Below are 26,471 nucleotides of genomic sequence, written 5' to 3' on the forward strand. Positions count from 1 at the left end.
TAATATTTAATATCTGCCTGCTGCGCTCCCTAGTGGAAGAAAGTAAGAACCCCGCCCAGCCCAACGCTTTCTTCAATTTCAAGTTTCTTTAGTACTGTACTGCGGTACTAGATACAAAATAAAATAAAATAAATCGTGCATCATCTTTACTACTTGAATTCTCGTGACTAACAGAGTAAAAACAACACCGAAGAAACTGTGGTCCCAATTTTTCAAAAATTAAAATCATTATTTTAGCTGCAAATTTAGCACAAACAGGGGATTTATGCAAATCCTAAAGACATGTTATATATTGTTTACTCTAATTGAAGATAATTCCTGACACAGGATTGATTAACAGAGTTGGAGGCAATTCCCTTCTTTCAATTGCAATTCCTTATTAAAAATCTATTCCCAATTCCCTTTTAATCAATTCCAAGTCTAGACTCCTCTATTACCTTTAAACTAAAGATCAGTCTTTTATGACTTGTCATTAGAAACATATGTTTAAAGACTCATTTGAAAACATGTCATGGTCAATTGCTGAAATGCTGTGAATAATTACTACACTTTGTATTGTAATATTATTATTTGTTTATTTAGCAGACGCCTTTATCCAAGGCGACTTACAGAGACTAGGGTGTGTGAACCATGCATCATGCTGCAGAGTCACTTACAATTACGTCTCACCTGAAAGGGTCACACAATGAGTCGGTGGCTAAGGTGGGATTTGAACCGGAGACCTCCTGGTTACAAACCCTCTTCTTTAACCACTGGACCACACAGCCTCCTTGTAATTTTAATATGTGGTGTAATACACAGTACTTAGGACATAAGGCAATAACTAATTTGTAAAGGATAATACAAGGATAATAATGGATAATATTTCTTGAATTAAAATATTCAAATCACTGTAACTGGATAATTCTCAGAACAGGCAGATATGGCAAGGTGCTGCACTCACAAGTGCTGTATGACAGACACCGTTTTAAATTCCAAATATTTATACGTATTTTCTGATGGGATACCAAATCGATTCTAAGTTCTGTATTTAGTTTACAAAATCGTACGATACCGTTTAAACCGTTTCTGTTGACAGCTCTATATTATTATTAACATACGAATGTTACTACAGCAGATTTGTGCTTCCACTGACCCAGGAAGCAGTTCCTTCAGTACAGCTGAAAATTGCTCCTGGGATCAAAACATTTTCAGCAGCTAGACCACGATGTAGAATTGCTAGGCGTGGTCTCTATATCGCGTTTAATATCTGATCAAATGAAAATCACATTTGAGGTAAGGAATTTTGTAATACTTCATTAAAATCTAAAGTGTTTATCACAGCATTGAGAAGATCTCCATGAGTCCCTTACGTTATGGATGCTAGTGATTTTGTATTAGGGAGTGTGTTTCCGCAGCTTGAAAATGAAACCGCGTGTGTTACAGCATTGCTATTGCATATTTTTGCTTTGCTTTGCAGAGTTGTAATCTGATCTCATACATTTTTTTATGCAAGACTTTTTTTTCCAGTTGTGATGAAAATCTGCCCTTTTGTTTGATTTTTAAATAATGGACTGCAGGTATACTGCAGCTAAATATGCACAGCGTTGCCCCACGCAGTACAAGTCTGCCGAATTTATTGTGCGACATTCACACTGCATCCCGTCGTTAGGATGTTTCCATTTAAAATCAACGTCGTCATTAATTAAATAAACTTCTTCATTTAGACATCGATTACACGTAAACTATTTTAAATGTTACTACAATACCGGAAAAGAGAATAGTAATGGTTAAAAGTCTGTCACAGAATCAAGTAGCCTAGTTAAATGGGAAAGAACCGTGCTCTGACTAATTGATTCTAGCTCTGATGTGAAATTTTATTTATACATAATCAAGTAAGTACACCGCTGCTTATGATACTATCTGTACAAATGCTGGCAGCTCATTTAAGCTTTGATGATGAGCTTTGAAATGTGTCATGTTGTGTGTTAGCTTCATGGACCAGAAAGGGATTTTTAATCTTGAGACTAAAGATTTAGCATTATTCTTAAATCAAATAATTGGATGCAATTCTTCTTCACTGTCGCCCCTGACTGTAGTGAATACTATCCATACTAAATTTTTATAAATGGGTTCAGTGACTAGATCTGGTATATAAACTGTTAGATGCTCAGCTACACTCAAGTCAGTCTACACTTATAATGAATAGGAACCTGTTGTAAAGGGAGGAAATTCTAATCTAGCAGAATATATATATATATATATATATATATATATATATATATATATATATATATATATATATATATACTGAGAGTGATATGTAGATATGTTTTCATTGACTCATTTCCTTTTTTTTAATCAAGAAAATGTATCCACTATTAACTTGGTATTCTATCAAACTCTTTTGGGGTTTAGTTACAATTATCCTTCAGAGTGCTTTATTTCTTGGGGCACACTGCAGGTATTAAGAATTTATTTTTTAGTTTTATTTCCCTAAAGGGACATCCGTCAGCAGTATGAGCATCAGGTAGACGGCAGCTTGAAGGGATTATGGGAGAGGAACCATGACAGAAGACACGCTAAGCAACTCCCAGGCTTCCTTTCAGGCCCTGACTCTTCGGGTTCTTGATCTTCCTCTGTCATTATACAACTCACTTCCCCAGGTGAGAAGCAGTGTGATTGTTTTGTCAGCTGGCAATCGCGATTCATTCTCCAGCGTTTCTGAGCAAAAGCCGTTATGTTCGCATTGCAAAAAATAAAAAAAATTATGATCTCTTTAAAATGTTGCTATTATGAAAGGTCCAGCATTGTCCCTAGCAATGTTAACTCTTCCCTACACCTTGCTTTAAAGGCTACTGGAGATCACCTAACCATTGGCATGAACAGAAGATTATGATAAATTACATGTCACTGCTAACTTGGCAGCATTCCTCTTAAACAAAGTAGATCACAGCAGACTAAGGGTTAATGACCACCTTTTGTAGGTTGCACATTATTCTTAAAGAAGTTCTTCATGTAGAAGTTTGTTACGATGGGCGCTTTAGTAATAAAGAGATGCTAGTTATTGAGGATCTTTACTAGCCAATAAGAGGCAGTACTGGAGCTAGATTTGTTTTTGGTGTCAACTTGTCCTCCTTAACTATTAAGCACTTAGGGCTAGATTCTCAAAGCTATTTAGTCCAAAACATCATTGTCAGGATATTTTCACAAAGTAATAACACACCCAGTAAAGTTACCAAACCAGAACTATTCAACTCAGATGTTTGGCGCTGGGGCTTGTGGGTAGTCTTGAGTTGTTTTTTTTAATTCGTTTTAGACTTGTAAATGGTGTTTTGTGTTTTTTTTTCCCCCCCATCAGACAAAAATAATGCTAAAAACGATTTGGAGTAAATGGCTTTGAGAATCTAGCCCTGAGTAGTTCTACATTTAAAAATACTACAAAAAACTTTCTAAGAAATGATTATATTTTGTTTTATCATTTCCAGACAAGCATTCCTCAACGGTAGGACAAAGTTGCTATAGCAGCATACCTGACTTTGAATTGACCTTTTTTTTCTCTCTCTTCTTCGTCTCCAGGTAAAGTTTACCCCCAGTGTTAAGAAGCTATTTGCAGTAACAGCTTTCAGTGCGGTATCTCTTATTTTTCTTGCCCGTCACTTTAAAAGAAGAAAAGGGAAAACAAATAAAAATGCAACATCTCCATGGGAACAGGAGCAGTTTGTACCAGAGTTCCTCAGAACTGCTCCTTCAGAAAAAGGTAAAGTGACAGCCAGCAGGGGATTTGTCTTTCTTTTAGGTGTGACAATCTTCAGCTCCTAGATCAGACAGGCTTAATGAAGTGTAGTTAAAATAACGCAGTAGCATACTTATATAATCTGTGGTTCTATGTTGCTTCTCAAACACTTATAATAAATAAACTTGATTACATAAATAAATCATACTTCACTTTCGTATAGCATTAGCATGCTTTGAAATAATTAGGACGGCTCAGCCCAGTTAGACTGTCTTGTCCTATTCAACGTATGAATTGCAACAGTAAAAATGAATACACCCTGCACCTTCTGTACATGCAAAAGCTTTTTTATGTCTGTGTTTTGTCTTATAAGTTTAGCAGATCCAGGTTAGGTGACTGTGGAATGAGTTCTACTTTATACACACACTCTCCCTTCTTCCTGTAAACTCAACTGAAGTTCATGCGTCTTTAAAGTTGAACTCTTCAGATTTGCATTTCAATTTAATGATGACAGAATGATGCATTCACCCTTTTCTCTCTGTTACAGATTCCAGTCGCACAAGTAGTCGTCAGAACCTCAGCCTTTCCCTAAACTCCAAGGGTCAGTTATGTAACGTGTATTCGAATGGAGAGCTGTACAGCAAGTTTTCAGGCTCAGTGCAGAGTCTGGCCTCGGTAAGTGTATTAAAAAGGTTTTATGGTACCCGGAGCTAGCCTGCAAGCAGGCAGCAAATTACAATCCATTGTCGTGAAGTGCCTTTAGAGTTTAGATTAAACCGCTTCATTTCTGGTACGTTGTGTGTTTTTGCAGAAGGAATACTCCCTTGTTAATATTAATTCCTGTCAAACCACTATTAATAATGCATATCTTGATTAGTTACACAGTTTGGAGGATGTTTTCCAGAGTGATGACATTTTATAGTCAAATGTCAAAATTGGTTGGAGGTTAACAAACGATTGTGAAATTTAAACCGTTTAATTTGCAGGGTATTAATCTTACAGGTAGGTCATGAATGGTATACACCACCTATATAGGGAGGAACTGGAAGGCTTAAAGGATATATGGCTACAAGGGTTCATTTTCTTAAAGCCGTTATTGATTTTTCTCCCGATCCCTCCCAGGTGAAGAGTGTCAATTCTTCAAACAGCTGTGCTTGTGCCAACCACTCCTGGGATAAAGCAGCAGATGATATTGAATTGAGTTTGGTCAATATCCCAGTAACTACTCCTGAAAACCTGTACCTGATGGGTGAGTGAGGGTAGTTTCATTATTACTTGTCTAAATGTTGTAGCATTGCATGCTGGTTACAGTCCCAGTATTGCTGTTCTCTCTCTCTGTCTGTCTCTTTTTTTAATTGTAAAATAGTTTGGGTCCAGCAAGCTTGTATCACTCCTCCTTTACCATGTTATTTTAAAATTTTACATTTTTTTTTTTACCATCTTGAGCCAATTTGTTGTTGTTAATACTGTATTTTGAAACATCCTGGAAACCTCAGACTTGAGTTTGAAAAGCGTTTCTTGTCTTTTTAATGTTTGTTTCTAATATCCCCCTGTCACTATTCCTCTCTGTATCTACTGTATCAATAAAAAAACTGGAATAGGGGAACTCTAGGAAGAGTACAACATTCTGCATCGGTAATAAACAGAAATATAAGGTTACAAATGGGAACCATAACTGCTGTTGGTTTTGCTAGGCCTACAGCATTTTTAGCATATTGTGGCTGAAAATTCACCAGTTGCTTCAAAATACTGTTTTTATATTGGCTCTCCCATTAGCAGGGCTATTAAAGTCTAAATACAGCAGGGCCTGGGAGTTCATGAATTACAATTAAGGCCAGTAAAGTGGTTCAGGGTTTTAAAAAAAAAAACCTTTTTAAGCTCTGCCCGAGTAACTCAATACTGAAAGTGAAAAGTCTTTGCTGGTATGATTTGACCAAGACATCAATCCAAAATGACTTCAGCAGAGTTCCTGGGGTAATTTCATCCTGTATTTATATTCTTTCTGATTAACTTGATTATTCTTTCCAGGGTTCAATAAATATACAATACTAAATATATTTAAAACAGGGCTGTACATAACAGTAAGTATTCTTGAGTGTTTTTAGTATTATTCTTAAACAACCCTTGAGTGTTGGGGCTCACTTAAGTGTGCTTTTCAATATGCACAACCTTATAAGTTTTTATACTAACTCTCTGAAAAAGGTGGTTGAAAGCCTGACACTCCATGTATCTCCCTGTGATACATGTGAATGTATGAACAATACAGTTAAATGCTGTGCACATATGTACTTTATAATACTAATAATAATAATAATAATAATAATAATAATAATAATAAATGCATGTGAAAATATCATTACAATCAAGAGCAAGCTGTCACAGTAAGTCATAGATTTAGGATGAAATTTCAAATCCTCCACGATTGGACTACATAAAGAACGTTCTTTTCCAATTTTAAGGTACAGTATCCAAAATTTTTTGCTGTATGCGTGTCTTTACATCTGCACAGGCAGAACAAGGTCATCTAAATTGGCTCAAGAGTATTGATAGCATTAACCGTGAGCTTGACCGAATCTTGTGGAACAAGTTCAGACAGCATTTTATCGCCATGACTCCAGACCTAATGTATGCTATTTTATAAATGTCACTGCAGGCATGGAGCTGTTTGAGGAGGCCCTGAGACGCTGGGAACAGGCCCTGACCTTTCGCAGCCGTCAGGCCGAGGATGAGGCCAGCTACAGCTCCGTCAAACTGGGGGCTGGAGACGCCATAGCAGAGGAGAGCGTGGAGGTGAGATGCGGTTTTATCTTAATTCAAAACTAGAATGATCAAACCAAATAAAAGGTCAAGTAACTGTAAGAAAAGAGACAACGGAGGCCAGGTAAAACATAATTCCAGTCTTGAAAATGTTTAATAAATACCTTTGGTAATAAAAATACACCTTGGCTGTTTCAAAAAAGAAAATGTTCGAAACTGGAGAAAATGCTTAGTAATCCAGCCCAACTTTCTGTATAGCTTTAATGCATTACATTTATATTTCAAGGTCAGCAGTTCTGTCCTGCCAATTCTGCACCCTGAGGTACAATTGTTCTGGTTTGTTACACTTCAAGTTAGTCAGTGGATGTTAGTCAAAGCCTTGACACAACTATCACTCTCCCTGTATATTCATGTAACCTATGAATGGATTTCAGATTGTTATGAAAAGCCTGTGTTCCACTATTATTATTTGAAAGCGTGTCTTGTGGTAATGCTGGCTGTTGATAATTTGAATTGTCAAAGAATGACTTCAGCTACAGCACGCATTTTCCGAGCTGAGACAAACCTCAAATGTAAATATTTAAAGAAGGTATTTTAATTCATTTGGTGAAGAAGTAATATGCTGTATAAACAAAGGCTCAATAAAAGTCTCCAGTAATACGGAAAATAATTGTAGGCGCCACTTGTGCAACGTCATATACAGTCTGTGTAAAAAGGGTATTTTGTCTTTGGCAGTTGGCACTAAAATCTAATATATCAAGCATTTACTGGAATGTTAGAAACAGATGAAGACTTTTGACCACTTTTAGTATTCTAGATCCAGTACATCCTGGGTATTTCATTTATTCACTATATGAAACATCTGAACCCTTTACGAATTGCGAGGGCATCATTTTGCCAAGGGGTTTCTGAAACGTCCTTTCTCCTGCAGGACATCATTAGTGCTGAATTCATCCACAAACTGGAGTCTCTGCTGCAGAGAGCTTACCGCCTGCAGGAGGAGTTTCAGGCCACTCTGGGGGCTTCAGATCCCTCGTCTCTTGCTAATGACATTGGTAAGCCACTTGTGACAGTGTTTATTCATCTATTTGCAAAATAAACCAGACTAGCAATCCTGCCTGAGACTCAGGCCTCCTTTCAGTGAGGCTGTACATCTCTAAACCAATTAAATTAATCGTCAAACTCTTTATAAATGTCAAACTCTTTATAAAAGGGAATGGCAGATGTGCACATATTAAGTCACACATGATCTAAACGGTGTAATTGCCCCGATCACTTACAACCGCTAAGAAACAGACTTCCCTTCAGCCCGCTGGCTCCCTGCCTGACTCCCTGCCATGCATGTGAAGTCTGAGGTGCTCATGAATGTGTAGGGTTTGACAGCTCTGAAGCTGGAGTGGTGGAATTCACTTTAAGACATGGCAGCCCTGATCTGTGTGACTCCAGGACTGTGATGGAGCTATATATTTCCATTACCTCCATTGTGTCAGGGATGAATTATCAGTAGAAACAGTAGAGCATATAAGCATAAATAAGCAATTTGGCCATTTCATATTTTACAAGAATGCAACCTGAAACTTCAGAAAACTAAAAACAGATGATGGTTTTTAATCGCTACAGTATTTGCACCAGCTGTTGGTGATTGAGTGACACATCGTAGGTGGTGACACACTACACTACATCACAACTGGTGTTGCGGAAATGTAAAAATAGTTTTTTACAGAAACCTTTCAGTTTCTGTGTCATAGGTGATTAAAATAAAGCATCTAGTTCCAGTGTGCGTTTACCCTGCAGGCCCAGCTGGTGTCAGTTTCAGTGTGTGTGTGTGTGAGCGAGCTCTGCTTTGTCTTTGTGGGTCTCTGAAAGGTTCAGTAATACAGCCCGTTGCTCCATTGGTGCAAGACTTGAGGTCCTTCATTTGTACTGTCCCTATTTCTTAATCTTCTCTTATGTTTAGCCCCAACCTGAGCAGCACCATTTAACAGCTTAAGATCCAACCACTTTCTACATTCTGTGCACAACCAAACTACATAAAGCCTTCTGCTCCAAGTTTCGTAGAGGTTAATCGCAATATGCCTATAACATAATTCATCACATGTCTAAAGCAGTGCAGCCATAAGTGACAATGTCACCTCTGGAAACCTGCATACAAAGCAAATCACAGCAGACACACTTATTATATTGGGATTCTTCCACTTGTCGCTCAACAAGTGCTCCACAAATGGGTGAATGTCTTGGCATTTTAGTAGCAGGGAGGTTTGACTTTAGGTAGCCATCACATTGTGGCTGCTACGTTTAAAGTATAGAACATGGTTATGATTTCTGAATTTGAGTGTGTTAAATGAGGATGTAAAAAATTGAATTTCCTCTACGGTTGGGAGTTGTAAATAATATTTATTGGCCTCTTACTGGGCTGCCAGCAGCTATATAAAAATACCGGGCAATGTTAACTATAAAGATGAATTATGCTAACAAATGGGAGTCATGAGTGTGCCATGAGTGTAGTTTGTCTCTCTTAATGATTGCTAGCTGTTTTACAAGCATTCAGATACAAATTGTCACAGGTCATTTTGTGCATCTGGGAATGCTTCCAGATGATTAGAAAAATTCAGCAGCCAGAATACTTTTAGTACTTTTTATGTGTGCTATAACTAAGAAAATAGACCCTAGTCATAAAATACAATTCTACCTGCATACATAATGAATATTTCTGTATTACATGTGCTGTGGCTGGCAGGTACAGCAAACATAACACTTGACATTATTAGGCAGACTTTTAAAGTATCAAATTACTCTTAGTATTGATAATAATCCACTTTCCAGTCTGGCTGCTTCATTTCTTTCCAGTAGGACTCTAGGGAAACCACAAGGCAACTAAGTGCATTTACCCTTCTCAGCTCGCCTGCCATTGCTCACTCTGTGAAGTCTTAATGGTTTATGCCTGAAAAGAAGGGGTCTGCTAAGTAGACTTCTTCTGAGAAAGAGGTAGAGAGTGAGACGGTCTGTTTGTGGGACCTGTTCCCTGTGGTCCACACCAGGGGGCAGCACCTTGCCCTGCCCTGGTCTTTTCAAGACCCGGTTCCTAAATGGAGCCACCCTCCCCTGGGAAAAGGTTGAGCTAAAAATAGCCCTGGACAGGCTCCCTGGCATTCTTCTCTGTCGCCTAACTCAGCAGATAGGTCTGCGAAGTAGGCTTTGGAAGCTAACAGTGAAACGCTGTGGAAACAGCCAGCACCTCATGCAGAGTACCTGATTGGGTAGATCAGCTGTTCTGTATACACGCATGGACCTGCAGTTCTCTCTCAAATTCCATATTCTCTAAAGATAATGTAACTTTGTAAGGTCAGAACCCCCATGGTATGCCTAAGCCAGAGATTGCTGTTTTTGAGAATGACAGAACGGGAAATAAACCTTGAAATTAGCATAGTATTGGATTCTGATGACAAGCCAGAAAGGGTTGTACTTTTAGGTTTTATTTAGTTGTGAAGAACAATGTATATTTGCATATTCCATATGTCCCCATATAAACTAGTACCGTTTTTTTCTTTGTATCTGTCCCCATATGAGGTCCCCATGTATGAAAGGGTTAAAATATGTACAACGTCCATGTGTTTTCATGTGTGCCCTTTGCAGCAAGCCCAGTGTCCCCATACTGTACATGCACAGTCCAGATCTCACTCTATCTATAGCTTTCCCAAGCTGAGTTTATCATATACATTCCACTTCAGCAGGAATCAGCCAGGTCTGCCTGAGCACATTTTATATCTGACCTTTCCCAGCTGTCGGATCATGCTATTTCCATTCATTTGAGCCCTGTAATAAAAGCCCCAAGACCGTCTTTTTCATCCAAAGTGTACCCATGTTCTAAAGCAATAAGACATTACTCATCATCAATGTCTTCACTAGCCAGCGGTATTGTTGGATGTGTGACAGACTGGACCATTGTTCTTAATAGCTTGGGGCAGGTCTTAATTCTCCACCTAGAGGGTTAACAAGGTAACCGAACAAAAGCATCAATCCGAAAGAGCAAGTTAAAGATATACAGCATTGCAGTCCTTCAACAGGGGGCACTGTGTGCTATGCAAAAAGCTGCCTATAGAAGGTTAAATAAAGCAATATTAATACAGATGTATTTATTTAACTTTACATGTTATTGATGTGTCTGCACATACATAGGTGCTGGGCGGATTTGTTTAGCCACAGAGCAGATGCAGGAGACACAGCTGCAGTTGGAGCGCTACCCCTCAACCTTATCAGAGCACCCTCTGTCTGAGAGGGCAATTCCTTTTTCAAATCCATTCAGACAACACTAGCAAGTTTCGTATTCTGGTCAACTGCATGGGTGGGTTTTTTTTTTGTTAATTTTTTTTATGTGATCTCAATCCTCCAGAACTCATTTCACATGATTAGGCCCTCCTATAGTCATCCGGTTTTGGCAGTGAAAGGGCTTTACTACACATGTCAAAAAGGCCATTGTAGTTGTAGCATATTCCATGATATTTAGGTCCTTATTGTTTGAACCTTCAGAGTATCGCAGGTGACATGGATTTGTGATATGACTGTCCTTTAAGGTGCTGCTTCACTGGCGATATTCCCAATTTGTGGGCACTTACAACTAGCCCTTTTCTGTTGAACTGTGAGAGGAGAGAAAACCAGCGTTTCAAGATAGCCTGCTGTGTTCTTCTGTAAGTCCTTGCATAATGTTTTAGCACAATTTAGACTTCTGCAGCTGGGTTTTCCTTTGATAATGAAATCCAGTGATCACGCAAATACCTTACAAGGTCTGCAAACGCTTAACATAATGATTTGCAAACATTCCTCGTGTAGAAAATCACAGCAGTTGGCCACCACAATTCAAGAGTTTGACAGCATATGGTTTTATTTGTGGGCTGTGATAAACCGCTACTTTTTTGGCTGGTGAAAGGGATTTTCAGACTCTGCTGCCTCCTGAACTGTACCATCATATACATCCATAAAAAGCAGGATTTGAAAGCCAGGAATTTGTTTGAGCTTGCGTTTTGCTGCCAACTTGAAACTTTAAAAAAAACAAAACAAAAAAAAGTTTATCTTGCTGGTATTTTGGAAGTGCAGCAGCATTTCTGCGTGCTTGTTACAGTAGATCATGACTTAACTTTGTTTACTGTTTATTCTTTTAAATCTAAAAAGGGAGTTTTTTTTATTTATTTTTTTTAATCCCCAGTGACGGGGATATAGTGGAGGAATCTATCCATGTAGCACACCTACATTTCCATACGTTGGTTGTAGGTTCTTGGTTCTCTGCTTTTATATGTTATTAATAACTGTAATTGTGTTACTGCTGTGGTGGAGATGGACTCTGTGTTACTCACATACTTTTTCCTCGCTTCCATGTTTTGTCTCTGTTTAAATTCTTTGTCATTTTGTTAGCCAGTGTTGGCCCATAGTACTTATGCTTGCAATAACTTAAACCATAGAGGCTTGCAATTACCAACCAAAACAGATTTTTAAATCTTAGGAAGAAAACCCGACGTAGAAAGTATTTTGTCCATTCTTAATGGTTTTCATTACGATTTGCACAGTTCAAGCATGGATTGTTCAAAGATAGTTCTAAAGCGTGTTAATTCAGGACGATTCTTTTGAGTTCTGTGTCTGCTAGGGTGTGACTTCATTACACACCCTGTATGTACAATCGTATAAAGGGAGAAGCTGTACTAAATACACTTAGGAAATAGTTCTTCTGTTTATCATTTTTGAATGGATTCTCATTAACAAAAATAAACATAATAAGTGTGACGCTCAGCATATTAAAGCAATGCAATATCACATGAGTTTTTTTTTTTGTGTGTAGGTGGGCATTATACAGTTTTATACAGCACTAGACTTTTATACAGCAGTATATACAGTGTTTATTTACACTGTTTGGTACATCAGGATGTCGCACACGACAGGCCTTCCTGGTTGCATCTCAAAGGATGCAATACACTGCAGAGAGTGTGAATCTGGTCCTAATAAAGATGTTTGACTTCAAGGTCTCTCGCCTGGGGGATAGCTGACCACTGATACTGTGTGTGAGCGTCCGTGCTGAGCTCTGCTTTAATTGACCTGTCCTCTACAAGATATAGCAAATCACCTGCTTTCCTCGACCCCTCTCAAGTCATGAGAAGCATGTGTGTGCCAAACTCTGCATTTAAAAAAAAGATGAAATCTGTTTACTTCTTGTAACAGTACAGCACTGACGAGACAGGAAACTCCACAAGCAATTCTGCTCCTGCATCTACAATGTTTTATAGGTCTGTGACTGTGTGTGTGTGTGTGTGTGTGTGTGTTTGTTAATTGTTCACGTGTGGAATGTGGGGGTGTTTATTGATTAATTGTCACATCACTAATATATAAGGGAGGAAGGTGCACTGTTTGAGGAGCGTGTTGGTGAGTGTTATGAGCTGTGTTATTGTTTGTTTTGTTATAAATGAATAAAATACAGCTACAAACTTGTCATTTTGCCTCCGGGTCTGTCACAAGGCCATAGATTGTTGTGTCTCCATTTTTTTAATAAATGGCTAAGCTTGGATTTAAACCCAGGATTTCCCCAGGAAAGAAAAGTGACCGCTCAATTTACAAGAGTGTCCTGTGATTTAACAAACCAATAGCTTCATGGGAAATTTGATCTGCAGTTTCAAAAGGTTGTCCGTCTGTCCAACCCATTGCGATCATTTGAAATCACTGTTAAGGTATGTGAATCCGTTGGTAAACGGGTCCAATGAGCATGCTGGTATCAAGCCCCTTGCCCTCTGTAAGGGCTCCGAATTTAGCACAGCCACAGTAACTGATAGCCTTGACATTAGGTAGCTGAAAGCTGATATGGAGAGGAAGCAGGCAACAGCGAAACCAGACTGAAACGCGGCCCAGAATGAAACGGAAACATGAGTTTGTACTAGAAAAACATCAGCAGAGCTTTGATGTAACAACTTGGGAGAGTTTGTCAGTGAAACAGACAGTGAAACAGACACGACAACATATGCCTTGAATTTCATTCTTTGGGGTGGAGGGTAGGAGGGAGAGCAGACAAAATAAAAATATCCAAGAACATTAAGCATTTCAAAGTGACAAGCAGCTTCACTTTTCTTGGCTGCAGAAGCACTTCATAGCACTTCTCTGTGTTCGCAAATGAATTGGACCTGGCCTGACACAAAGACTTGATTTAGAGGTAATCGTTTCTAATTTAATTCAGCTGCTTTGACAGTTTCTTGACTGTTTTGAGGAGTCATTAATGGCAGCCATTATGCAATTTTTGTATTGAATAAAAAATTAAATAGGAATAGTCCCTGAGGGGAAGTATTGATTTTAAATACAGTATGAAAGGACATATATATTACAGTGAAGCTAAAACATATTTCTGTTTTAAGGAGAAGATACAAAAAATCTTGTGAAAACCCTATTCCCATCATCCTGAAATATTAAGCTACGTTCTCTTCGTGTTCATTTTACACTGTAAGCAGCTCGGTGAGAAAATCAGCTTTTAACAAAAAAAAAAGACCCACACTTTGAACTGGACCAAAAGCTTGATAAATCTGGTTTTAATTAAGGATTTGTGTCATAGCAAATAGGAAAGTGGATCTGTTAGATTTCATGAGTTTGAAACAATACCAGTGTTTTTAGGCCCCATCCTGTATTGATAAAGATTTAATTATTATTATTTTTTTATATATATATAATATATATAGATAAAGACACCGATATCACCGTTAAAGAGGATTCTGATGACTTCTGTCTGAGGGACACATTGAGCATCGCGTCTACAGATTCATTCGTATCTGCAGCTGAGGTAAGAAAATGCACAGAAACCATGAAGATACTGGTTTCCATTGCCTTTGCAAGGTAAGAGTGTGTGTGTTATAGCAGTGCTTTGTGTGGTTTCTATGTGAAGCATGATGCAAGTCTATGCAATGACCAAGTTCACCTGACTGGTTAAAGGTTTGTGAATAAAGTTTGAGCATTGTGGAAGCAGAGCATGCAAACCAGAGGCAGCTTGACATTTCAGTCCTGTAACTGTAATTAATCCACAGAACACTCCAAGGATAAAAACCACTGCAGTGTGAATATTTATGAGCAGCCACTGTTTCAAAGCTATTTATGACTAATGTAAACCTAGATGCTATTAATGAATCACGTCTACTAAAGTATTAGAATTTTACCATGAAGCTAAAGCGCACAGCTGTTTATGACTTGTCAGCTAGAATGTCCAGTAAAGTGTAGGATTGATTTTTTTTTTTTTTTTTTAAATAAACATTAAAAGAAAGTTTGGCTGCTCTAGCTTTAACATACAGAAGAAAAAAAAAACATACAAAAACATACAGAAAAAAAAAAAGATCATGCAACGTGACAGAGCGATGATGAGTCTGTCTCTGGGGTAAGAATGGGTTCCTCCTGAACAGCCACAAAACCAGCACTGCCAGCGAACAGAAAACCTGAGAAAACATTTCACATGCTAAAAAAAATAAAAAATAAAGTGACACATCAGCAGGAGAACCTCATGTTTTTGTGGGTGTTTTGATTGAACTTAAAATTGTCCACTTTAGGCTGGATGTATCTATACAGGATATGTGGTTTTACCAGGAGAGAGCCCTAGATTTAAAACACATCTTATTTAATGGTGTGTTAATGGTTTGAAGATTATATATCTAGTCTATTTTTAATGATGCAATGCAAATCGGACCACACCACTGAATGCTTTGATTACACAGTAGATTGTTTTGGTCCCTGTTGAAACCATGTGTGACAGTTCACGTGTTTTGGCAGAGAGTCTGAGATACACAAAAACGCATGCCTCCCTACACCTGATATCCTTTAACTGTGTGTTCCGGACAATTTCCACAATTCCGATATTTTAGCAGCAGAAATCGAGTGCTGCCGGGAGATTGTTGCCATGGTAACTGTTTTGACTGCTGCTGGAATGTTCTTCTACGTCTGCTAGATGTTTTTTAATTCTGAAGTTCAGAGGGTCTTATTAGAAGATTAGAGAAAACGCATATTCACAGACTTATTTTTGCCTGTTTTGTCTTTTATGAAACTTTGAAAAGTACATTAAGTTCTCGTTTCACTGATCCAGATTAGACTACCTATTGTTACATAAGGTACAGTCTGACCCAGCTTCAGTTCTCTTGTCACCAAATGCGTACCTTTAAAAACACTGCATTATGGTAATCTCCCAGTATCATTCTAACTAAACGTTATCACTTGATTGTGTGTTTGGTTTGAATAGGGTACAGTAGGGGAAAGTTGTAGTGCTGAAGCAACTCAGGATAAGACGTTTGTACTGTTAAAAAGAAGGGCTTATGAAATCTTAAAAAAAAAATCATACAAATTCTAATTCTTTGGCATATTTTACTGCATTGAAACTGTTGACTATGGTCTGAAACCATGTTTGAGAACTGTTTGCCAAGCTCTCAATGAATTTATATGTGTAAACCTGATAGTGTCGGAGGGCACTGACCGCTTTTTGGTAAGGAAGAACAAACAAGGTTGGCAAATTTCTAGAACATTGCCAGTTCGTAGCGCTAATAGTATTTGTGTAGTTGCAAAATAACAGAAACTCATAATAGAGCTAAAGAAAAAGTCACAAAATATGTTCTATCTTTAAATCAGTAAACTGACATGCCCTAGCATTTGTCATTTAAGAGATCCTTTTGGTTATAAAGGAGCAGCTGATGCCAATGTTTAGCGTTTTTCTTGCATCCAATGGCTGATATGTGTTCACAGCTGCTGCTCTATTTAGGGACTCGCTCGCTGTATTTCAGGCATGCCGGCAAAGAGACGAGTCAGGCTGAGGGAGGAGGGGCTCAAGGCCTGAAAGAATCAAACCGCTCAGGATTCTCAGGGCTTCTTCCTAATTTTTTAGTCAACCGAATTGACAGATCGATGATTAATCTGGGTTGCTGGGGTAGGAACTGGCTTCCTTTTGAACTGAACCCTGCTAGACATACAGTTAACAAGATTGGTATGAACACATGTTGTAGCCATTAAACTCAGATGGATCTATCTTTCTGGTTGGCCACAGAGGACGTATTCATGCTGAGATAAGAATTCTTATTTTTTTCTTTACAGCCCTGTCCCGTTGTTGATTCTAACGTTGGATGCCGGTTTACCAGTATATTAAATTTGCAGTAAATTACACTCGGGGTGTTTTCCTCTTAAATAGGTGTAACCCCATTTACCTTTAATTTCGGTGTGCCCCTCTATTCCAGGAGTTGTTTCCAATTCCCCACTCCATAATCTGGACAAAGCTTTGTAAATAAGTAACATTTTGTAATTGCTGTTTTTGTCTGTGTCCGAAGGGATGGAGATTCTATGACTGAGGTGTTGTAAATAGAGACGTCTGTCCAAGTCTAGTTCTGAAAAGGACTGCACTGGCAGTTAGAACCTGTTAAACATTAATTACTTTGCTGCGTGTGATTTAATTACTGATGCTGCTAAAAGCACACCATGCTTCTGTCTGCCTTCACTGAAAAGAGATAACGCTCAGTCTTGGCTCCTAACACTCAATAATAGCACTATTTTAGCGGCTACCCAGCGATAACATGCTGGAATGTGGATAAGGTGGCATTCTTATTGACAGAGATTATATATAGCTTTCATTTAATACATGTAATGACCTCAGCATTTAACACTCTTGGTAAACTGACAAATGTTTATTACATTGCTTCTGGGGTTTATATCCTATGAAAATTCTAATATTCCAATAACCCATTCCGACTTGCCTACTCTTGCTTTTTACTATTTTCCAACCTACAGCTTAATGACTTAATTTTAGAGACAAAGATATGTGCCGCAGCTGGCCGGTACTAAGAAGTCCTTGTTCTTGTTTCCACAGCTGTCGGAGCACAGAGAGCTTCGGAATGCCTTCGCTCTGGGTGCTCTGTGTCACTGCCCGCTGTACGAAGAGGCTCTGCATCAGGCCGAGGAAGGAAAAATCTCCTGCAGAGTGCTGAGGTAAGCAGTGTACCAACCTCTATGTGTGGATGTGGATGAGAAGAAATATATCTAATCAGTAGCACCTTGATAGGAAGGGATTGCTTGGGTAATAAACCTCTGTTTTTGTTTTCTCTCTCTCAGGACAGAGATGCTGGAGTGTTTGGGGGACACTGACTTTCTCGCCAAATTACATTGTGTACGCCAGGCATGCCAGGTAAACTTTCTGAAGCTTCCCATGTGGTATCCTCTTTAACCATTGGATTGCTTTGATCTTCTTGATTCATGGATTGTTTCCTTAATAATATGAAATCAGTACATCTCCTTCTATTGTTATGATCTTAGATGTGTAAAACAGTCTTCTGTTTAAAAAAAAAATGAAGTTTCATAAACGTTTCTAAATCCTTATGCAAAAGGTGGTACATTTCCCAAAACATAGATGGCCTTTACTATCGCTGTACAGTATTAAAATGCCTTGTTTTGTTACACCCAGAATGCACTGCAAACTGTTACTCTGTTACTTTTACTGAAATGCAGAATATGAACATGATTGTTCTAAAAAAAAAAAAAAAACACTGTGATGAACACCTCTACCTCCTATTTCACATGGATTTATCTTTTTCAAATAGAAGGCCCATTGTTTAATTAAAGTAAACCACTTTTGTAAATACATACATGTGATAAGTTGTTGTCACTAAATTGTACATGGAAGTAGTGCAGGAGAGTCAAGCAGTGTGATGTAACTTGAAAAGGCTTGAAGGTTTGCTAAACAAGGGTTTTCTCTAATTGTTGTAAGATAAGGAATACAACGCCCTTTTTCTTTTATTAGGTCATTCTCTCTGAAGCTGGAACTCGGACATTTCTTGCTGAAACAGGAAAAAAGATTTTGTCAGCTATAATAGTGAAAGCACGCAAGGTAATGTTAGTAAATACACACTTACTAAGCAGTGATGGCTATATCATCATGATGCGATCTTTCCAAAGCGAGAGAGGTTTGTTCAGTGTAGTGGTAGAAATGGTAACTGAAGTCAAAAGGCAGCCATGTGGAAATGGTTCCTTTTTGTTTGTTGTAATTTATCACACACACACAAAACCAGTCAACTTGTGATTGTGACACACAAGGCAAGAACCAATTACAGAAGAGGTTTACAGGGATGGCTGTGAAGCAGAGAACTTAAATAGATTGGGACTAAAGAAGTGTTTACAAGAGGAGGCTTTTAAGGCAACTATTTTAAATGAAAAGTGAATCAAACAAATTTGTAAACATTTCACACAGAAGTATGGTGTGTGTAATGTATATGAGGTAAGATATAAGATATTTTCAGTTTCATTAGAAATGTCACCTACAATAGACTCATTTTAATAATCTTGATACACAAAGTGCCTTTTTTAATGATCAAAGTGGCAGCAATATTTAGATTTTCCACTGTTCAAGTTCAATTGAGTTATCCCTCCATTAAGTGAAATCACACGATTCCTTAAAGCTTCATTGTTACTTGACAGCAGTTCTCTAGAGATTGTAACCGTCTCTGATCTCTCACTTTCAGTAAATCCCTGCAGTCCGAGTTTTGCTTTGTTTACCCACTTACAGAAACCCTGATAATAAGGGGCGCTTGTGATTGCCAGTCCTGATGTCGGTGAAGGTGCCTATTCTTTGATGTGCTTGTTGGTTTGTACTGTTACAGAGCCCAAAGAGATTTGAGGAGGTCTTTGAGGAAATGATGGATTTCTTAGAGCAAACAGACCACTGGGAGAACACCAAACTAGAACTTGCTACAAGAGGGGTGAGTTTATTAACAACTGGTCAAGTGAAGCTATTGCTTGTTTGTGGGGAATGTTAGCTATCGATGTCGAGGTTGATCTATCCGGCATTTTAAATTGCCACACTGCGTATCAAATAATAAAACAATTTTACTCCTTTCGTCTCTAAAGTTTGATTGGGGTCTAATTCTTAAAAAAAAAAAAAAAAATGCTAAAAGAAAATGGGTTTACATAAAGTTCAGTTTTAATATAAAAATGATGAATTTAACATTTAGCAGATTTAGTCCAAATAAAGACTGTCCTGAGATGCTTGTCTCTGGCCATCAGCGGATTGGGATTTGGATAATCATAGGAATCTTTTGAGTTACCATAATGATATTTTCTCAGTGGACCACACAGGAGGCTGTGTGGTCCAGTGGTTAAAAAAAAGGGCTTGTAACCAGGAGGTCCCCGGTTCAAATCCCACCTCAGCCACTGACTCATTGTGTGACCCTGAGCAAGTCACTTAACCTCCTTGTGCTCCGTCTTTCGGGTGGGACGTAGTTGTAAGTGACTCTGCAGCTGTTGCATAGTTCACACACTCTGTAAGTCGCCTTGGATAAAGGCATCTGCTAAATAAACAAATAATAATAATAATTGATTTCTTGTTTGTGCTCTTCACAGGTGAAGCATCTGAATTTTTATGACATAGTCCTGGACTTCATTCTAATGGATTCTTTTGAAGATTTAGAAAATCCGCCCATTTCTATCCAGAATGTTGTGAACAATCGCTGGCTCAATAGTTCTTTTAAAGAAACCGTAAGTAATCGTGGGTTTTGGTTTGTTACAATTCTACTGGAATCTCCTAGAAATCCCAGCGTATTCTTATAAAGAGCCTGTAGGCAGCTCTATTTCTCAACTGCTGCCATGTGCTTCTTGTAGGATAACCCTGTAGGCATGAATACATGTTTGGCTTTGCCCTATGGGCATACTTGGGCTAATCTCTTTTAAAATGAAAAATCAGTGCCAAATGAAGCCTGGCTTTTCCGTGGCACAATCAGCCCAGTGAACCTCCAGCAGTATTTTTGGATGCTGCTGTACCTGGAGAATAACCATGCATCACCCGGCACAGGGAAAGCATGTTGTCAACACCATTCAAACCAACCATCAAAGGCTGGAGAAGAACAGTTTTGCATAGCAGAGGAGAGAAGGTGGGGAAGTGGCTGACTCAGTGATGTGAAGTCATGAAAACTGCAAGTTTGTGTCTGGCTTTGCTCCCTGTAGACAAGGAGAAGGAGGTGGAGATCAGCCTCAAATGCACTAGCCCCACATTAAATCAATCAATATTAGCTCTCAGAGCTTAACCTAGGGCAGAGGTTTTAGACCTTTTTTTGAAACTGTATCCCTTCTGTCAGGAGGTTTCAGCTAAAGTACCCTTTACAATTTTCGCTCACTGAATGCTACCACAGTTGCAATAAAAGGCAGAATAACCTGGTTAACACATTTCTTTTTTCTCCCGTTTATTTAATATATAATTTTACACAACAGTCTGGGACTGACAAACTGCCGAGACAGAAAACCGAACAGTAGGCTTCATTCTTAAAACTTGGATGCAAAGAGTAGTTAAAAAGTAGTATTAAGGAATCTTTCGCTTTCTATTGGAAAAAGTCATTCTAAATAATACAAAATAGTCTGCAATGTAAATGTTTCACATTACTATTTACTTCCCACCTCAGCATAATTGTGTGTCGTTTCAAATGTTTACAGTATCAAAAACATTAACCTCAAGATAAAACTATAATTACTAACTAAAAATGATCCAAAGGGACTCTGTATAAGTTTATGTCGCTTTGCACTTTGTGTTTTCCTTAATTTTTCTATTGCAAGTAAGAAATGTATCAAACACCGAACACATATTCAACCAGCCGCTATTGCTGTTAATAAAATGCAGTCGCGGTAATAAACAAAAACCGTTAAAGTATGAGTATTGTGATGATTATTTATGTTTACCAGAGCATTTATACTTCTAAAAGCAGAAACACTGTGCTTCACTGATACGACAAGTTGAAAACAGCAAAGATCATGAGCAGCACAGAGCGCTGTCCAGGCACAATCACCAGACACCTGCTTCACCTATATATCAGAGTGGAAATCCATGCAATCGAAATCGTGCATGCGTACAGGTGGAAAATGTGGATGTGATAGATTTTTTTATTTTTTATTAGCCATTAACTTTGAGCTGCTAAACCAAATATTAAATAAGTATACATCATGGTTTAGGGAATCTATAATACCGTTAAAAATAAAAAATTCAAGATCGTTATTTTCTCTTTCATTTTTGTTTGTGCATTTCTGAGTCGTCCTGCAGGGGTACCCCTGGTTGAAAACCCCTGACCTAGCTGCCCACTATTCTGAAGGATGATGTCCAAATAAGGTTGTCACCTGTGGGTTAAATAATCCTGTGTCTTTAGTTGTCGAATGCAGCAACTTTAATTCAATTCAAAATAATGACAGTGTGGTTTTTTTTTTAATAACATTGCTAAAATATCACGACTAATATGGTTATTTTGGAGCTGTAATTTTGATTTATTTCAGGCCATGGTTTCATGTAGGTGGTTTACATCTGTGGCAGTGTAGTTTTTAGTCCAACCATTGTTAAGAATATGATTTCTAACCACAGATGTCCTGTTTTTAAACTATTAACAGATTTTTTTTTTTTTTTCATTGTCTTAAACCTTTCAATGAATCAAACGGAGGGGCCTTTTGATTTATGAATGTCAATGTCAAACATGTATTAAAAAAAGATATATATATAATTCTAAATAATGCATTGAAAAGTGAGATAGGCTTGCAAAAGTTAATCAGACAGGAACAGTTAATGGGGGAAAGAGATCATGAATCATACAATTACTAAACGAAAGGTTTTGTACCGGTAAAAAATATTGCTACTCTATTGATCATGCAATATCAACACATGTGTTGCCAAGAAATCTCATTCCAGAAGATGTATTTCCCTCACCCAGAAGCTGGATATTTTGTCATCGTTGCTGGGTTTTGATTATTTAAGACCTTATTTGGAAAACTTTGGGAAAGTATTAGTGTGGTAGGCTGGTCTGAAAGCCATCATCACAGTGATGTGGGTCTACATTCCTTAATGTTGTTTCTGGGTTTGAAAAGAATGTGAAGTACTTCTTCTTGAAAACCTGTCTGAAGAAATGACAGTTGGCTTAACTTTGGGAACGAGTTGTTATAATTGTTTGCTTATTTTTCTGTGCCAGCAGTCCCTAGTAGCTTTTAACCCTGCATCAAATTACTCTCATAATGTATTCACCAGTATTATTGGTGTATAAATGAGATTACTACCATAGATTCCCATGGTTTTCAGTGATAAATAGAAAAGCACTGGGTTGTTAAGACCTTTTAATCTGTTTGCAGGCAGTGGCTTCCAGCTGTTGGTCAGTACTGAAACAGAAGAAGCAACACATGAAGGTAAAGTTACACAGATCTCCAACCCCCCATTGGATAGCAGTTGCAACTATTCCAGATTTTATGATGAGTATTGTTGGAAACATGAGCGCCTGCTACCTGAAACTTGAAACTTAACCCTTTAATGCATGAAATATTGAAAATAGCTGGGATAAAAGGAGTTTTGGACACATAATAAATATATTTTTAATAAATGGAAAACATTTTCATTCTGTGCCGCTATATGGGGAAACACAACATCCTCATGAGGTCATCGTGCCTTTGCATCTTCCGTATATCCCCATATAAGGACTAGAAAGGAGTATTTTTTTTTGTTCTCTGTCCCCATATCAGGTCGTCGTGCATGAAAGTGTTAAGTACATAGGAATTCACTACACACGGTTCTTCTGTTTTACTGAAATACACATTCATTGCATTCCCATGTATGCAAGGGAAGTCTTGTTTCCAACCTGCAAATCAGTGTTTTTTTGGGGGGGATCATAATGCGGTTTCCAGTTGATCCCAACGTGTTGTAAATGTATTCCTGTATTGTTGGTATAAACAGGTGCCCGATGGCTTCATTGCACACTTCTATGCTGTATGTGAACACGTCAGCCCAGTTTTGGCTTGGGGATTTCTTGGGCCCAAAAGCTCCCTGCATGACTTCTGCTCCTTCTTTAAGGTACAAGGACTTCTATAGAACTAATTGTACGAATCACTTCTTCTAACAGGAAAAAAGAGGGGGGTTGGGACGACTTTGCGCCTTTTGAAACCTAATTGGTATGAGTGCAAACGCCATGGGGATTTACAGCAGTATTAATTCAGAAGCCTGAAGGCTATTAGGCTTGTGCTGTTTTAACATCTATCTTAATGTGTTGATATTACCCTGGAGAAGGTATTTATTGTAGTTCTGCTCATGCCAAGTGTTATGGGTGTAAGAAGGCTGCATAACTCCTGTTCCTCCTTCAGCTAAAATCCACAAGTGTCCACAGGCAGGATTTGGTGCAGTGGATGAAGATACTACCTTTAGGCATGTTGGTTTAATCCTGACACATTTTAAGAGCAGAGATAACTGGGGTTTAAATTATTCATTTCTGCAGTCTTCTGTGTCTAAACACTGTGTATTAATTTATTTGTTCATTAGCTGGGTTCGATAAGCATGGCATAGACAAACCCAGCAGCTGTGGAATGCCAATAAATCATTTATTACAATGAAAAAGAGAGAACCTGCCAGTCCGGCCCAGAACTGCTGTTCAGAACATGAGGTCTTTGCTAAAGGACTGGATGGGTCAGTCTTCTCACAGAAGTGTCAATTGGCACAGAACTCTAAACAGCATATGGTTGCACACTTGTTAGACACAAAAACTTACAGAACTATTAGCAAGTGTTCCATTCTGATTAACACATTGGGTCTATTCTATTTGGTTATAAAGGAAGTACTTTGCATTGAATTGTCAGTTTTTTGACTTTCACAGAACAAAGAGGGGGGTGGGTTAGTTAGTTGAGGATATCTGTTAAACAGAGAGGTTTACAATATGCTATTTCCTGAAAAAGCATGAGTTGAGAAACCTATTTGATTTAATTGGAACGTTATTACTACATGTATTACATGTAATGGTAGAAGGTCATAATGGGATAAAGTGGTTTAAAAAAAACACAAATCTCTGCAAGATACAGTCAAATCTGTTCTCTCGCACAGGATCAGGTGCTGTTCTTTCTCAAAGACATTTTCGACTTGGAGAAGGTGAGGTACACCAGCACAGAGAGCCTGGCGGAGGACATGCTGCAGCTGCTGCACCGCCGCTCCGAGCTCCTCATGGCTTACCTGGGAGCAGAGGCTCTGAGGCACGTCAACGGCTGTGTGAGCGGCCAGAGCCACGTGGTGACCAGTGGACTACTGGAGGCACATGTGTAGTGACCCAGCACCTGCACGCACATCGACCAGCTTTACTCGATTAGCCTGAGCCCTAGTGTCTAAGAAATTATAAGCACCTCAAAATGCGCAGCAATGCAAGTTCAAGATGGACTCAGGGAAGGTTTCCACCGAATGGTATCGGGTTCAGAATTCCAATGTTTTATTATTATTTATATATAAATATTACTAAAATTTGTTTGGTTTTAAACCTGGTGAGATCTGTTGAACAACTTGAAAAGGATTTGCTGTTTATCTTGGTGGTTGTTTTAATTTGAAATACTGTAATCCCTGCAATTGTGTTGCACCTTAGATTTATGGAATTCTATCTGCCAAATTGTCATGTGAATTATTTCCTTAATCAATATGTGGCCATGAAATGAGTTGTTGCTTGTCCTATGGATTGTGGTGTAGATATTTAATGCTGTATTACGATTGTAAACCTAAAGCCACGTTGCTGCTTTGTATGCCTTGTTGGAACACTTATTTCAACACTATGTAATCACTAGTAGACCTTGATAGAGGTGTCCTATTGAGATTATAATGGATCTCAAGCGGCTGGTACATGCAGAGCACTCTTCTATTTGAAATGCTGTAAGCTTGCGTTTTGTGTAATGAAATGCAGTGCTGCAGTGAATGTATCATTCTGTTCTTTAATGTGCAAAAGCCTTACTCTCTCGGTATACAAATCCATCATTGCTTCAATCATTGTCACCTCATAATCGAAGCAAACCTGTGATTGGCGAGACAGGTACTCCACATATGTTGTTGGAGCACATGGGCAGAAATCCATTTTTAAACAAATGAAGTTGTGTGAATGTTTGTTTCTTTTGGGGATAATTCCACCAGAATGCTACATTCTGCAAACTGCATACCACCCAGCAAAAGCAGCATTCTCAATATTCACAATCTGAACGATTGTATGTGGGGTATTCATTTTGTTTGATTTTATGTTCAACGTTAGTATTTCTGCACGGAGTATGCGGAATGCTAATCTGAATTTAAAATGCATGTGAATGTGCTGATTGGAGTTTTAAAAGGTCAGCAAGAGAACTCTGATCTTTAAGAAACACATCCCCACAAAATATTAGCTGCATTGTCCCTTATTTATGTGTGTGTATATAAATACATGTATATTATATATATATATATTCTCAACAAATAAAGACTAAACACAATCCCTGTAGTTGTGTGTCTGTTTGTATTGGTGTTTTATAGCACTTGGGTGAACAGAGCACTCCCGTTGGCTGAACACGATTCTTTGCCGTGGGAGACGGCTGTGCGTTGGCTGGATCTCTTTAGACCCTCCACTGAGCTTGTTTTTTTGCACGCAGGTTTTTCTTCAGAAGGGGGCCGTTTTGTAATCTCAGTAAGAAATGATTGCACAGCTGGGTGCTTGCAATACAACAGACTTTACAGTGCGTTATCTTAAATCGTACTGCTTATTCTACAGTGACAAGACAGTCTGGATTTACACAAGTAATACATGGATTAATGGGCTGCTCATAATTGTTTTGGAGCAGTGTGCTTGAGAAAGTATGTAAACTCAGTTGGTGGAATAGACCAGTCAGTGACAAAAATATCACTGGGGTATATGGATACGGAGTTGAAAAGCAAACATTTTTAAGGCAACATCTGGCCTAAACTTAATTACTTACTAAGCTTGGTGGGGATTTTCTCTAAGTTGTTATCATAACCCTGGTATGCAGCAAAAGGGTTTAATGATCCGTAAATATGCTGTCAATTGTTTACTTACAACCATCGCATTCATTTTTGGGGCATGGTAAACATGTACATATTTTTCCCCAAAGTTCTGTTGTTAATTTTCACAGCAAGCAAGACTCATAGTCTTGGGTCTAAATCTCAGCCCCTTCCCACAGCAGTGAGGCAAGAAGACCACAGTGGAATTGAGAAGGTGCACCAAAGATGGACAATCCT

At 38.4% G+C, this 26,471-nt stretch overlaps 1 protein-coding gene across 2 annotated transcripts; it reads left to right on the forward strand.

The window, feature by feature from the left end:
* The first annotated feature begins 993 nt into the window (after window positions 1–993).
* miga1 (mitoguardin 1) lies at window positions 994–25,711 on the forward strand. 2 transcript variants are annotated; one of them, XM_034029078.3, is made up of 16 exons: window positions 994–1,275; window positions 2,466–2,645; window positions 3,559–3,739; window positions 4,263–4,390; window positions 4,838–4,964; window positions 6,369–6,505; window positions 7,404–7,527; window positions 14,173–14,273; window positions 17,319–17,437; window positions 17,561–17,633; window positions 18,246–18,332; window positions 19,102–19,200; window positions 19,841–19,975; window positions 22,592–22,645; window positions 23,187–23,303; window positions 24,321–25,711. In XM_034029078.3, the coding sequence occupies exons 2-16, from the start codon at window positions 2,547–2,549 to the stop codon at window positions 24,534–24,536; spliced, it is 1,797 nt and encodes a 598-aa protein (XP_033884969.1). In that variant the 5' UTR covers window positions 994–1,275; window positions 2,466–2,546; the 3' UTR covers window positions 24,537–25,711. The 2 variants fall into 2 exon arrangements, with proteins under 2 accessions (XP_033884969.1, XP_033884968.1); XM_034029077.3 differs by having other exon boundaries at window positions 996–1,275; window positions 2,482–2,645.
* Window positions 25,712–26,471: the final 760 nt, after the last annotated feature.

This window comes from Acipenser ruthenus, chromosome 12 (assembly GCF_902713425.1).
Source record: "Acipenser ruthenus chromosome 12, fAciRut3.2 maternal haplotype, whole genome shotgun sequence".
Lineage (NCBI taxonomy): Eukaryota > Metazoa > Chordata > Actinopteri > Acipenseriformes > Acipenseridae > Acipenser > Acipenser ruthenus.